Genomic DNA, 14,913 nt, shown 5'->3' with positions numbered 1-14,913 from the left:
TCTAACTTTTCCCTCTTCCATACTGTGCTTTTTGGAAGGAGGTCACTCTGCACACGGAAGTGGGGGTGATACCCTACCTCCCTAAGGGGGAGTACCTACATAAATTATTTGGCATTTTTCTGCAAGGGAGATTTGGCTTCTTATTCATTTATTCAAGCATTTATTTGTGGTATACTTTGTGTTATAATCCAGTATTGCTGTATTAATTTTGTGGCTCAAGTTCCAGCTTTGGCCATTGGGAGCTCCTATAGTGGGCCCCTATCCCTTTGACATGCCCCATCGATGCATTTTTTTAAAATACTTTCTTTTTCTTTTTGGTGCTACAAACTGCTCCGGGCTCATCTTGTATATTTTCTGGCTCTGTCTTCAAATTAGCCATTTCTCCAAGGAGTCCTGCTTCCTATTATTGGAGAATAGTATTAGAAACCAAGACTTGGACTCTAGATGTGTTCTGTACATTTGTTTTTCACTCTTTGAACAACCCCATGTGAACTCTCTATGACTTTTTGTCTTTTCATTTTTCAGGAAGTCTGAAACAGCAGTTGGAGTGTAGTGGTTAAGAGGAAGGACTCAGGAGTCAGATTGCTTGGCTTCATCTCATAGATCCATCACTTATCGCCCTTGTGGACTTAATTCCTCCATGCCTCAGTTTATCACTTATGTAGGCTTAATTCCTCTGTGCCTCAGTTTCCCTACATATAAAATGGAAATACTAATAACACCTACCTTGTAGGGTTGTTGTAAAGATTAACATAGGTAAGACCTGTGATATGTTTAATGGTGCCTGGCACCTAATCCATGCTGAAATGTGGGTGGCAGTGGCAGTGGCGGTAATTATTGGGGAGGACAGAGCAGACGCTCTCTCTGTTCTTTTAAGTTAATTAAGTGACTTGCCTAAGACATGGTCAAATGGAAGTTCACTAACGGGTGTTGTGTCTCCATGGTACCCTGCTACCTCCTGACTGTAATATTTTGTTTCAGCGTGTGAGTACGTGATAAATACGTGAGATGCTGCGGGGCTACATGTGGAATATGAATACCAGCACTGGAGTTGAGGGCTCAGGAGCTCCTGGGTGGAAACAGTTAACATTTAAAATAAATAATGTTATCAAAACGTGTACTTAAAAAAATTCATAATAATATTCCTACATACTTATGGGGTACTTGTGATATTTTGTTACATGCATAGAATGTGTAATGATCAAGTCAGGGTATTTAGCACACCCATCACCTTTAACATTTATCATTTCTTTGTGCTGGGAACATTTCAAATCTTCTAGCTGTTCTGAAATATACAACGCATTGTTGTTAACTCTAGTTACCCTACGGTGCTATCAAGCTCTAGAACTTACTTTTTCTATTAACTGTATGTTTGCGCCCATTCACTAACCTCTCTTCCTCCCTCTCCCACCCCCATCCAGCCTCTGTTAACCATCATTTTATTCTCCACCTTCATCAGATCAACGTTTTTAGCTTTCACATGAGTGAGAACTTGTGATATTTGTCTTTCTGTGCCTGGCTAAAATGTGTACTTTTAAGATATGTATTAAATATTTTAAGAATAGGATACTGTGTAATTAAAAAAAAACTCATTCTGGGTTAGGAATGAAAAGCCATTCGATTATTAAATTAACTCGAATCCTTTCTTTTATCTCCCTTTAGTGGAGTCATTGGGCGAAGCTGGGCCATGCTGTTTGCCAGTGGAGGCTTCCAGGTGAAACTCTATGACATTGAGCAACAGCAGATAAGGAACGCCCTGGAAAACATCAGGTGGGCCAGCTGGCGCTCTCCAGGAGGAATGGAAGTGGGTCTGTTTCTCTCAGTTGGTCTTGTTTGTGATATCCTCAAGGCTATGAGGATCTGTGATGTCACATTTTTGTCTGATGGCTACTGCAGTGCCTCTGAGTTGGTAAAAGGCCAGGCCTACAGTGGCTGGAATGTGAATTCACACTGGGGAAGGGCTCCCATGGGGGAGGAAACTGCATCAAGCGTGAGTGACTTTGCAGGCTTCTCTAGCTGTTTGCCCCGGGGCTGGAGGGCTGGGGTTTCTTGCTTCCATCTAGGCAGGAGGAACTAGCTTCCAGCATGTGACAGCCGTAGCTGCAGGGGCATTACAGTTTAGGAACAGAGGTCCTGCAGCTTGTTTTGACCTGTTGATCTAGTAATGGTAGGACCCAATTGAAAACATCCTGAATTTTAGTTAGAGGTTTAGCACTCATGTGAGAGGACAGAACTGGAGCTGTTGATGTGGTTATAATTAACTGTGACAGCGGTACTAGTTAAAGGTGTGAGAGTGGATGAATTTACTAAATGCTGAGTGCTAAGAATGCGGAGGGCTGTTTTAGGGATGGTAGTCACAGGAACCAAAGAAAGGCTGAGAGTGAGGCAGGTCAAGGACAGGGGAAAGAAGCCATCGCAGCGTGCCCAGAAGCAAAGGCACTGGTGTGGAGCACCCTCAACGCACGGCGCGTCCCCCTGCGGTGCCGTCACGGAACAGGGTTCTGACCATCTCAGACGTGCGTTAGCTGGTTATTATCGTTATTTGGAGGGTGTCCATGAATATATAATTTGAATTTGCATTTTCGTGCAACAAAAAATATGCCTACTTTATTGCCTACATTTTGAAAAGATTAATATGTAGGGTATGATGTTAAACTATAGGCATTAAGAAACTATATACCCTAACCCAGTGTTGTTTTACAGGTTAAGAACTTGAACACAGAGAAGTTAAGTTACTTCTTCCATATTGTTACAAATAGTCAATGCCAGGGTAAAATGTCAATCTAAAAAACAAAAACCTTGGCCAGGCCTGGTAGCTCACACCTGTAATCCCAGCACTTTGGGAGGCTGAGGCGGGAGGATCATTTGAGGCCAGGAGTTCAAGACCAGTGTGGGCAACATAGTGAGACCCCGTCTCTACAGAAAAAAAGAAAAAAATGGCCAGTGTGTTGGCACCCACCTAGCTAGTAGTCCTAGCTACTCGGGAGGCTGAGGTGGAAGGATTGCTTGAGCCCAGTAGTTCCAGGCTACAGTGAGCTATGCTTGCACCACTATACTCCAGCCTGGGCAGCAGAGTGAGACTTTGCCTCAACATAAATAAAATAATAAAATACAAAACCAACCAGACAACAATCATAAGTAAAACAATCACCAAAAAACCACTCACATAGACTGTACTGTTTTAGAAGGAAGGGGACTTGGCATTTCAGTACCAACTACCTGCAACCATGTTCTGTTCACTAGGGATACATAGTGGATAATGGAGACACAGTCTTTTTTTGCCATGGAGCTTATGGCCTAGTAATCTTACTAGATTAAATTCTCATAATAAACCCTTTTGCCTGAGCTCAGGAGTTGGAGACCACCCTGAGCAACCTGGTGAAACTCTATCTGTACTAAAATCAAAAAAATTATCTGGGCATGGTGGCGGGCGCCTGTGATCCCAGCTACTTGAGAGGCTGAGACATGAGAATCACTTGAGCCTGGGTGGCAGACATTGCAGTGAGCTGAGATCACATGATTGCACTCCAGCTTGGGTTACAGAGTGAGACTCTGTCTCAAAAAGAAAAAAAAGATTCACTTGGTGTTTGCACTCTATGGATTTGGAGAAATGTATACTGACATGTATCTACCCTTGTAGTATTACACAGAATAATTCCACTGCTCTCAAATTCTTCCTTTCCATCCCTCCCTTCCCCCCAACCTCTGGCAACCACTGATCCTTTTACTGTCTCCACAGTTTTACCTTTTCCAGAATGTTATATAATTGAAATCATACAGTATGTAGGCTTTGCAGACTGGCTTCTTGCACTTAGTAAAATGCATTTAAGTTTCCTACTTGTCTTTTCATGGCTTGAGCTTGAATGATATTGCATTGCCTGGATGTACCACAATTTATTTATCCATTCACCCACTGAAGAACATCTTGGGTGCTTCCAGGTTTTGGCAATTATGAATAAAGTTGCTCTAAATTCCATGTGCAGGTTTTTGTGTGGACATAAGTTTCCAACTCCTTTGGGTGAATACCAAAAAGCACAATTGCTAGACTGGATGGTAAGAGGATGTTTAGCTTTGTAAGAAATTGCAAAACTGCTTTCCAAAGTGGCTGTCCTATTTTGCATTCCCACCAACAATGAAGGAGAGATCCCATTGCTCCATATCCTTACCAGCGTGTGGTGGTGTCAGTGTTCTGGATTTTAGCCATTCTAATAGGCATATAATGGTATCTCCTTGTTTTTTTGTTTTTTGTTTTGTTTTGAGACAGTCTCCCTCTGTAGCTCAGGCTGGAGTGCAATGGCACAATCTCAGCTCACTGCAACCTCTGCCTCCCGGGTTCAAGCGATTCTCCTGCCTCAGCCTCCCAAGTAGCTGGGATTACAGGTGACCACCACCACGCCCAGCTAATTTTTTTGTATTTTTAGTAGAGATAGGGTTTCACCACATTGACCAGGCTGGTCTCGAACTCCTGACCTCAGGTGATCCACCCACCTCAGCCTCCCAAAGTGCTGGGATTACAGGTGTAAGCCACCAAGCCTGGCCTAATCGTATCTCCTTGTTTTGACTTGCATTTCTCTGATGACATATGATGTGGAGCATCTTTTCCTATGTTTATTTGTCATCTGCATATCTTCTTTGAGTACTTTTTAATGTAAATACATTTTTGATTCAAGGGGAAGCCTTAAAAATTTTTCTTTCTGCATTTGCTGCGACTCTCTGTGCATAAAAACTAGTTTTATGAAGGATCCTGAGATTTCAAAAAGAGAGGCCCTTCAGGGATTCTGGTCCATTGTAGTGCTGGAAGTAGAAGTCTTCAGGTAGTCTTTAAATAGATTTTAAACCTCAGTAAAAATAGCCCAAAGTCCTATAGTCAGGAGAAAGAAAAAAAAAAACCCTTGATAGAGCACTAATTCTAAAAAAAAAAAAAAAAAAAAACTATGAGGCAAAAGGATGTTTTCAGATTGAATCAAATTTTTTTTTTTTTTTTGGGATTGAGTTTTGCTCTTGTTGCCCAGGCTGGAGTGCAATGGCGTGATCTCAGCTCACTGCAACCTCTGCCTCCTGGGTTCAAGCAATTCGCCTGCCTCGGCCTCCCAAGTAGCTGAGATTACAGGCGCAAGCCACCACGCCTGGTTAAATTTGGTATTTTTAGTAGAGGTGGGGTTTCACCATGTTAGTCAGACTCCTGACCTCAGGTGATCCACCCACCTCGGCCTCCCAAAGTGCTAGGATTATAGGTGTGAGCCACTGAGCCTGGCCCAAAATGTTGTTGTTGCCGTTTGTTTTTTTTTTTTTGAGATACTGTCTCGCTCTGTCACCCAGGCTGGAGTGCAGTGGCGCGATCTCTGCTCACTGCAAGCTCCACCTCCTGGGTTCACGCCATTCTCCTGCCTCAGCCTCCCGAGTAGCTGGGACTACAGGCGCCCGCCACCACGCCTGGCTAATTTTTTTTTGTATTTTTAGTAGAGACGGGGTTTCACTGTGTTAGCCAGGATGGTCTCGATCTCCTGACCTCGTGATCCGCCCGTCTTGGCCTCCCAAAGTGCTGGGATTACAGGCATGAGCCACTGCACCCGGCCCAAAATGTTTTTAAAAGGCATCACAGGAAATGTAACACAAACAGCTTAGTATTTGGTTTTATGGAGGTGATTTAGGGAGCAATAGGAAGTAATTTATTGATAATAAAAAAGCCATTAATTTTATAATTGTAAAGAACATTAAGGAATTTGTGGTCTTCCTAAGTAAATTACATCTACTTAATTAAATTCATTTTATTCCTACATTTGTGTATGAAAGAGCATAGCAAGCTCCACTTTGGAAATGGTGGCTGCTAAAAAATGCTTCTCCTTCTGTCCTTGAGGGCTATCCTGGCTTTTCAAGAGGCCTGGACTTTTATTTTATTTTATTTTTTTTGAGACCATGTCTGGCTCCGTCGCCCAGGCTAGAGTGGGGTGGTGTGATCTTGGCTCGTTGCAGCCTCTACTTCCTGGGTTCAGCTGATCCTCCCACCTCAGGCTCCCAGGTAGCTGGGATTACGGGTGTGCACCACCACGCTCAGCTAATTTTTGTATTTTTTGTAGAGACAGGGTTTCGCCATATTGGCCAGGCTTGTCTGGAAGTGATCAGCTCACCTCAGCCTCCCAAAGTGCTGGGATTACTGTTGTGAACCACTGTGCCTGGCCAGGCGTGGACTTTTTTTTTTCTTTTTCTTTTTTTTTTTGAGATGAAGTCTTGCTCTGTTGCCCAGGCTGGAGTGCAGTGGCTCGATCTTGGCTCACTGCAAGCTCCGCCTCCCGGGTTCACGCCATTCTCCTGCCTCAGCCTCCCGAGTAGCTGGGACTACAGGCGCTCACCACCACGCCCGGCTAATTTTTTATATTTTTAGTAGAGACAGGGTTTCACCTTGTTAGCCAGGATGGTCTCGATGTCCTGACCTTGTGATCCGCCCGCCTTGGCCTACCAAAGTGCTGGGATTACAGGTGTGAGCCACCGTGCCCAGCCTGGGCATGGACTTTTAATCAGTTTTCTGGTGACAGTATATGCAACAGGTGGGTTTGGAGCTCAGAGACATTAGCTTCATAGCTGGCCCAGTACTGGAGGAGGGGAGAGTACCTCCAAGGGAAGAGGAGATCTGTGAATCTCTGATTAGGTCATGCTTTAAGCCAGCCCCAAGCGGACTCCAGACAAGGAGTTGACAAACTGTTTCTGTAAAGACCAGATAGTAAATATTGTAGGCTTTGCGGGTCATATGGTCTCTGTTTCAGCCTTTCATTGTAAAGTAAAAGCAGCCGTAGACAATCAATAAACAAATAGAGGTGGGTGTATTCCAATAAAACTTTATGGATTAACACCGAACTTTGTTCATATAATTTTCAGAGTCACAAAATATTATTTAAAATTTTTTCCAACTGTTTAAAAATGTAAAAACCATCCGGTATTAGTCTGTTTCCATGCTGCTAATAAAGACATACCCGAGACTGAACAATTTAACAAAGAAAAAGGTTTAATGGATTCATAGTTCACGTGGCTGGGGAGGCCTCACAATCATGGTTGAAGGTAAACGGCATGTCTCACATAGTGGCAGACAAGAGAACTTGTGCAGGGAAACTCCACTTTATAAAACCATCAGATCTCGTGAGACTTATTCACTGTTATGTGAATAGCATGGGAAAGACCTGCCCCTGTGATTCAGTTATCTCCTGCCACGTCCCTCCCCCAACACATGGGAATTATGGGAGCTACAATTCAAGATGACATTTGGGTGGGAACACAGCCAAACCATATCACATCCTTATCTCACAGGCCATATAAAAATAGGAGATGGGCCAGATTTGGCCTGTGGGCTGTAGTTTGCCCACTGCTACCATAGACTTTTCAATTCTGTTATCATTTCATCTTTTATCCTGTAAAGCCAATTCCAACCCACTTGTAATTAAGAGAAAATCCCACGGTTCCTAATTGAAAGTCCTTTGTTCTATTTCTTGGGTATTTGTGTTTTAGGCCTTATTTTTAGATGCATCATTCAAGATTTTTAAAGTCCTTTCAGGCATCAGGACTGATGATGCTGAGTGATGGAGGGTTGTGGGTAAGTTTTTTTTTTTTTTTTAAACCAGATTAAAGGCTTTCCTGTTATCCTACTATGCTTAATTAAGAGCTGTATTTCTTAATATCATTGGTGCCCGATTAGATTTAACTTTTAGATACAGTCTGTAAGATTTTGAACCAGAAAAACCTAAATAACTTAACGACTGTTAGTAGTCATATTCTAGAAGAAGCAAATGTACTGAATTCTTATGTACCTAGTTTTTTAAAGGAGTACATACAAATCTTTCCTCAATAGCAGGTACTTTAGTTTTATAACACACACATTTAAGCTGAGTTAAATATGCAGAACTGGTTGTACTTCTTTGGCAGGAAACAGGAAGCTTAGGATATCTTGTGACCAACTACCTCTTCCTTCTCAAATAACTTCAGGAAAATTCAGTTATGTCGTGTCATATTGCACCCCCTAGGAAGTACTGGATTCTTAGTCTTGAGTGACTTTTAAATAAAGCTACCTTTTTCTCTTTCTTAAATCACAAGATCTTCAAATGTACCATTCCCACACAGAGAGTCCAAGCTAAAAGGACTGAGACCAAACTTTGTTTTTGTAAGTATTTTGGTCAGTGCAATGAGTTCTGAGACCAGGAGGTTATTGATTGTGAACTCTTGTCAACAGTAACACCGTGTATGACCTGTGGTGCTTAGATGTTCAGAAATCCCAAGGTTAAAATGTCCCTGACCACATATCAGGCAAAAGGAATGTAAGGAAAACCAACTTAATCCTTTTGTCAAGAAGTATAAATGATGTATCTTTCCGATCGGGTTGCACTGACTGTTGGGTCCAAATAGCTTGTGTCCACAGGCATCTTCCCTGACATCCTGTTTTGTGGTCTTTGTCTACCACTGTAGGTCGTGGGCTCCCTCAGGACAGACCACACATCACACCCCCAGTGTCCCTCACTATTCAGTGTTGTGTGGTCTCTGTACTAGCCATTATGGATGCAGAAATACGCAACATGCACGTTTCCTGTCCCCAGAGCCTGAACCTGCTAGCCTGAACCTATTAGCTCAGGAGTCACAGGAACCTTTTCTAGAGTCTCCAAAGGTAATGTTTCCAATCATATTCCTCATACACTTTTTTCTCACCGTCTGTTCCACCTTGCAGTTTGGCCCACTTCCCATATTCTGATTTTTTTTTTTTTTTTTTTTTTTTGGTGAGATGGAGTCTCACTTTGTCACCCAGGCTGGAGTGCAGTGGCACGATCTTGGCTTACTCTAACTTCTGCCTCCCGGGTTCAAGCGATTCTCCTCCTTCAGCCTCCCGAGTAGCTGGGACTATAGGCATGTGCCACCACGTCCGGCTGATTTTTGTATTTTTTATTAGAGATGGGATTTTGCCATCTTGGCTAGGCTGGTCTTGAACTCCTGATCTCAGGTGATCCACCCGCCTTGGCCTCCCAAAGTGCTCGGATTATAGGCATGAGCCACTGTGCTCAGCCATATTCTGATTCTTTTTTAATGTTTCATATTAGAAAATGTCATGTGGTTGAAATTTCACTACATCTGCATGAATATTCTGTGTGTGTTAGACCTATTAAAAACTAATGGTATTAAATAGTAGAAATGGTACATATGGATTCTGAACCTGTAAAAATGAACTTAAACTGGGGGAAGTTGATTTTTAAAAAATATTAAAATATTAGAAGATAAAATAAATTATCACATCTCATACCGTGCCAAGGGATCTTAGTGAACTTGAAAAACAAAAAGCTGTCATCTAAGACTAATCTTTTTCTAACAGGGTGACACAATAAGAAACTTAAAACTTAGCATGTTTACATTTCATAATAGAAAGGTCGCTTGACCTTGGGGAACGTTATTAGCAGATACTTTACTGCTTTGTCTTTGTTCACCATTGTATGCCTGGTGCTTGACATGCATTAGGTCTCAAGTAAGAAGTTTAGAGGATGAAGCTGTGTTTTTTTTCTTTCTTTCTTTCTTTCTTTATTATTATTAAACTTTAGGTATATCTCCCAATGCTATCCCTCCCCCCTCCCCCCACCCCACAAGAAAGCTGTGTTTTAAGAAGAAAAGCAAATCCCAGCACTTTGGAAGGCCAAGGCGGGTGGATCACCTGAGGTCAGGAGTTCAAGACCAGCCTAGCCAATGTGGTAAAACCCCATCTCTACTAAAAATACAAAAAAAATCAGCTGGGCATGATGGCGGGCGCCTGTAATCCCAGCTACTCAGGAGGCTGAGGCAGGAGAATCGCTTGAACCTGGGAGGCAGAGGTTGCAGTTAGCACTCCAGCCTGGGCGACAGAGTGAGACTCTGTCTCAAAAAAAACAAAACAAAAACAAAAACAAAAAAGAAAAGAAAAAAGAAAAGCAAATCAAGTAAACAAAGTTGTAACACGGACCTACAGATCAGGAGTGTTTTGGTTCTTAAGATTTGGAGCTAGACTCATTTCCACGTAGCAGGTGGGCCATTCTAGTCCTCAAGGGACCAAGCTGCCCTGACATAGACTGTGTTGACATCTTGGTGACCACCCCAACTCCAGGAGCCAAACACACTGCCTTGTCTGGCCTGAGTCCCTATCTGAAATCCCCATCTTTAGGGGCCTGTGCTCTTCGATCTTGGTTTCTCCACCATCTGTACATGGTCACTCTGGCACCCAGATCCACCTAAAAGTGAATCATCTTTCTGAATGGACTAGGAGTTAATAAACCACCAGCAGTGATCTCTGAAACTAGGTAGGCCTGTACTGTGTCTCCTAAGTGACTGAACTTCTTGTGCTTGGACGCAGGCATTTCCAGTAACTGGGTCTCTGACCTGGTTTTAACTTGCTACCCAGGTCTCTGCCCTGGCCTAATCTTGAACTGGGTTTTGATCTCGATTGGTCTGTTCTCCTGATTTGAAACTTTTAGTTTTCCCACATACTGTTGGCCAGAATAACTGAGTATGGTCACAAATTGTTCCCATCTCTCTCTGCACTCTGTGCATTGTGACTTTGCTACTCTCACCCCCTTACTTTGGGCTTAGCCCCGGGCTTGCGTCGGCCAGCGGGTTATTAGCACATGTGGCATGCACGGCAGAAGGCCTGGAAAGTGCATATGCATTGAGATTCCTTCGCTTCCTGCTGGGGACCCTTCTTCCCTTCTCATTCGGTCAGCCCAGCCTAGTCAGCGGGAGGTGTGTGGCCCAGCTACCAGCCAGCACCATCCAGCACAGCACCGACTGCTAAGCAGATGAGGGAAGCCATCCTAGACCAGCCCCCAGACAACCCACTACTCATTGCAGCCGCATGAGTGAGCCCAGCTGAGCCACCCAAAATTATTACAGCCCCTGTCTGTTGCCAAAAGTTCATGGCAGTGGCTGCGGGTTCAGCCGGGTTGTTCAATCTGACTTCTCTGTGAGTTCACAGATCTTGCTATCACTTAGCTGTCATTAGAACAGACCAAATAATTGCTTCATTTGCCTTATTTTTCTTCCCAAACAAAAATAGCCTTGTTTTATCTGATTTGTAAAAGTCATATATATGCTAATTATATATCCATAGTATTGGGGAGAAGCCAAAATATTAATACTTTGACTCTGGGCGGCAGGATTCTGAGTCATCTTGCTGCATATTCTGAGACCGCGCACTGCCAGTATGATCCTGCGCGCTTCCGGCATGATCCTGCGTGCTGTGCATCTAGACCAATGCACACTAGCAGTCATGGTTGGGCTATGAAGGTGTAGGTACTGTCAAGGATTGGACTCAAGAATTGTGTGACTCCTACCTTGACTGGCCATTGTCTCCCTGTGAGGTTTCCGACAAGGATGAACAGGAAACCAAAGTACCCCATTTTTTAACTGGGCCTTGATCCTCCAGTGTAAACTTTGGTGAAATTGATTGCCTTGACACTTAAGTAGTCCCTCTCCTCCCGTGTCTGTCTTCCTGCTACCCAGATCCCAGTGTTACCACTGGCCTGGAGGGAGGAGACCTTCTGGTTTGTTTTGTTTTGTTTTGTTTTGAGACGGGGTCTCGCTCTGTCGCCCAGGCTGGAGTGCAGTGGCGTGATCTTGGCTCACTGCAGGCTCCGCCTCCCGGGATCACGCCATTCTCCTGCCTCAGCCTCCCGAGTAGCTGGGACTACAGGCACCCGCCACCACGCCCAGCTAATTTTTTTTTGCATTTTTAGTAGAGACGGGGTTTCACCATGTTAGCCAGGATGGACTTGATCTCCTGACCTCGTGATCTGCCCGCCTCGGCCTCCCAAAATGCTGGGATTACAGGTGTGAGCCACCTCGCCCGGCCGGAGGGAGGAGACCTTCTGAGTGAGGAGGGGGAAGTGGGGAGGGCAGAGATCCTGATGGGCCACAATGGCGTGGATCCAGGCAGGCAGACCCACAGCCCTCCTGTGCGACAGACAGGTAGTTTTCTTTCTTCCTACAGTGCATTTAAGTTCACATGCCTCACTACAAGGTTTGCAGATCCCGAAGTCTAAGTGGGCTGGGTGGCTAATGGGTGTGAATAATGGGGTGGGGTGGAGACCTGGGCAAACTGGAGATAGTCTTTGGAGATAGGCTTGCCAGATTTTTAAAACATTGTGCTGTCAAACATAAGTCTGGAGCTACTCTTCTTAATGAAAACTTGGGTGTTCTGCCCTCTTCCCAACTTCAGAAACACCTGCCATGATTGTTAGTGTCCACACACTATCACCGTGCCACATGGACTGTGTGGTTGGGCTGTCTTCTGACTCTTTTGCATTGCAGTAACTTAATTGAAGATTTTTGTGCAGCCTCAACTTAACCTGCCCGTCTGGAGTTAGAGTGATCCCTGGGGCTGGAGTCAGGGGTGGAGTCTGGCTCAGCCCTCTGCGCCTGCATAATCAGGGCCTGGAAACAACAGCAATGTCAATGTCAAAGCAGACACCACAACACAGCCATCCCATAAGGAAGCAGTCCCGGGCCTTTCTATTTCCTCACTGCTCTCTGCTCTTTGCCTCCAGTGTTCTAGGATTTCTGTTGGCTGGAGATGAGGTAGACTCACCTCCTTAAGCTGATCTTACCTGATCTTCCACGTCTGCCCCCTTCTTCCCCATCTTTAGCTCTTCAGGTCCTCAGACCTTCAGGAATAGGTGGGAGCCGAAGACCCTGCCAGAAATCCCCTTGGGAGTTCACGATAGGCTGGCACTGAGATTTCTGAAAGAAATGTTAGCCATGCCCTTTATTCCTCAGGAAGCTGCATTATACATGGAGTCATACTGTAGATAGAAAGCAGGCAGCACAGTGTGAAAATAAGTGAGCAGTGCAGAGGGGCCCAGTGTGGCTCAGTGGCCTAGACTGTAAGCTTTGCAGTTAGATCTGGCTCAACCTTCATAGCTGGGTAACTCACTGGATCTGTTTCCTCATCTGGGATATGGAAACATAATAATACCTTCCTCATAATGTGGTTTTGTTACCAAAACACCAAGAGTTTGGTCTAGGTCCTGCTGCTCACAGCAGTGAAAGCCAATTACTGAAATGATGAGTACGGCCAAGGAAGAAGGCTTTAATCAGCTGCTGCAGCCAAGGAGATGGGAGTTCAGTCTCAAATCCATTGCCCTGACCACCTAAAATCGGGTTTACATAGCAGGAAAGAAATGTAGCACTGTGTAGGAAAACAGGAACTAGGGAGGGGCAAGGAAGCAATCATGGTGAATGAGGGGCCTGGAGTCTCATTGTATGGATGTGATGATCTGGTAAGTTTCAGTTCTTCCATACTTTTTGAGAGGCCTGAAGGTCATTTCCTGAGGAAGGAACTCAGATAAAACCAATAGAAATTTCAAGCTTTAAGGCAAGAAGGATCAATTTCTATGTTTACTGAAAAAATTGAGTGGGTTTCAGTCTCCCCTTTCTTGTTTATAGATTCCTCAACCATGGGGCATCTGGTCATCTGTCTTTCTGTCTCCTTCCTCCTGAGGAGAGGCATTGTGGGCAGCTCCATACCATGGATGACCTCATGGCCATCCAGGAATCAAAGGCTAATCTAATATTAAAGTTTTTCTTCTGAAACACAATATTTTTCTCCAGTCCACCACTTTCACAAAGACAAATCACAGCAGGACCAATCTACCTGCAAAATAAGCTTCAGTCCCATATACTTGGCCTGATTACCCACACAAAGTGGAACAAGAATCACTGTTCTCATAGGCTCTCCTAAATCGGCTTTGCTAGAACCTCTCACAAGGCCATTTTAGTCAAAGCCCTGGGAAAACAACCAGTTCCTTCAACTGTGTCCCATTACCAAAGAAAACATGTTGTTATTAACTGTATGCAAACAAACACATTGCCATGAATTAAGAATACTCACAAATAGTTTATAAATTCTGGATAAATTAGTCAGAGGGAAAAATATGCCTCAAATTCTGTTTACAAAAGTATACTCTACTCACTATACTTAAAAGATAATTAAAGGATGACTGAAAAGAAAAAGTTCTTCAGACTCTGAAAAACAAAATAAAAAGAATCAGCAATATTTCAAACAAAAAAAGTCATAAAAGTTATTTCAGTCCTCCATTAGTTCCGTCCATGCAGACAACTCCTGCTCTGCTTCATGCTGAGTTAGCCATCTTTGAGAACACATCAGTCTTTCCATTAGTGCACTGGAAGTTCTCTCTCACATCCAATGGCACAATCTCCAAAGTTATCAGAAACTTGCATTCAAGAGTCCTTTTCATGAACTCCCCCCAAAGAAACAAGCCCTGGACAGTGGCTGATTATAAGTCACTTTTTGTAAAGAATCAACACAAAACAACAATTGTGGATGACAAAAGTCTTATGACAGCCACAGTTAAAGAGACTGTTGACAAGGAAATTTGGTTTTTTCTGTGGGATACAACAATTTAACATGAAAATCATAATTATTACTGACAACATATTAACACATATCAGAATTATAAGAATCTAATATAATCCTGGAACACATTAACAACACATCTATATAAACATAACCAAAGGGAGCTAAACAACATCTCAGATTTGACAATGCTTCCTACATTTTTTTTTTTTTGAGTCAGAGTCTCGCTCTGTCGCCCAGGCTGGAGTGCAGTGGCATGATCTCGGCTCACTGCAAACTCTGCCACTCAGGTTCATGCCATTCTCCTGCCTCAGCCTCCCTGGTAGCTGGGACTACAGGCGCCCGCCATCACGCTCGGCTAATTTTTTTTCATGTTTTTAGTAGAGATGGGGTTTCACCATGTTAGCCAGGATAGTCTCGATCTCCTGACCTCATGATCTACCCGCCTCGACCTCCCAAAGTGCTGGGATTACAGGCATGAGCCACTGTGCCTGGCCACGTTTGTTTGTTTGTTTTTTTTTTTTGAGACAGGGTCTCACTCTGTTGCTCAG

At 43.8% G+C, this 14,913-nt stretch overlaps 1 protein-coding gene across 3 annotated transcripts in view; it reads left to right on the top strand.

Annotated features, from left to right (window-relative positions):
* The window catches only part of CRYL1 (crystallin lambda 1), a 122,169-nt gene that overhangs the window by 11,809 nt on the left and 95,447 nt on the right, over positions 1-14,913 (top strand). For 2 of the 3 annotated variants that reach the window (XM_009248465.4, NM_001131484.1), the window contains exon 2: positions 1,663-1,770. In XM_009248465.4, coding sequence (XP_009246740.1) covers positions 1,663-1,770 — 108 coding nt within the window. Of the gene's footprint in view, positions 1-525; positions 757-1,662; positions 1,771-14,913 lie in introns of all 3 variants that reach the window. The other variant, XM_054528611.2, reaches the window with a different exon arrangement.

The sequence above is a fragment of the Pongo abelii genome, chromosome 14 (assembly GCF_028885655.2).
Source record: "Pongo abelii isolate AG06213 chromosome 14, NHGRI_mPonAbe1-v2.0_pri, whole genome shotgun sequence".
Classification (NCBI taxonomy): domain Eukaryota; kingdom Metazoa; phylum Chordata; class Mammalia; order Primates; family Hominidae; genus Pongo; species Pongo abelii.
This window is presented reverse-complemented; position numbering and strand designations above follow the sequence as displayed.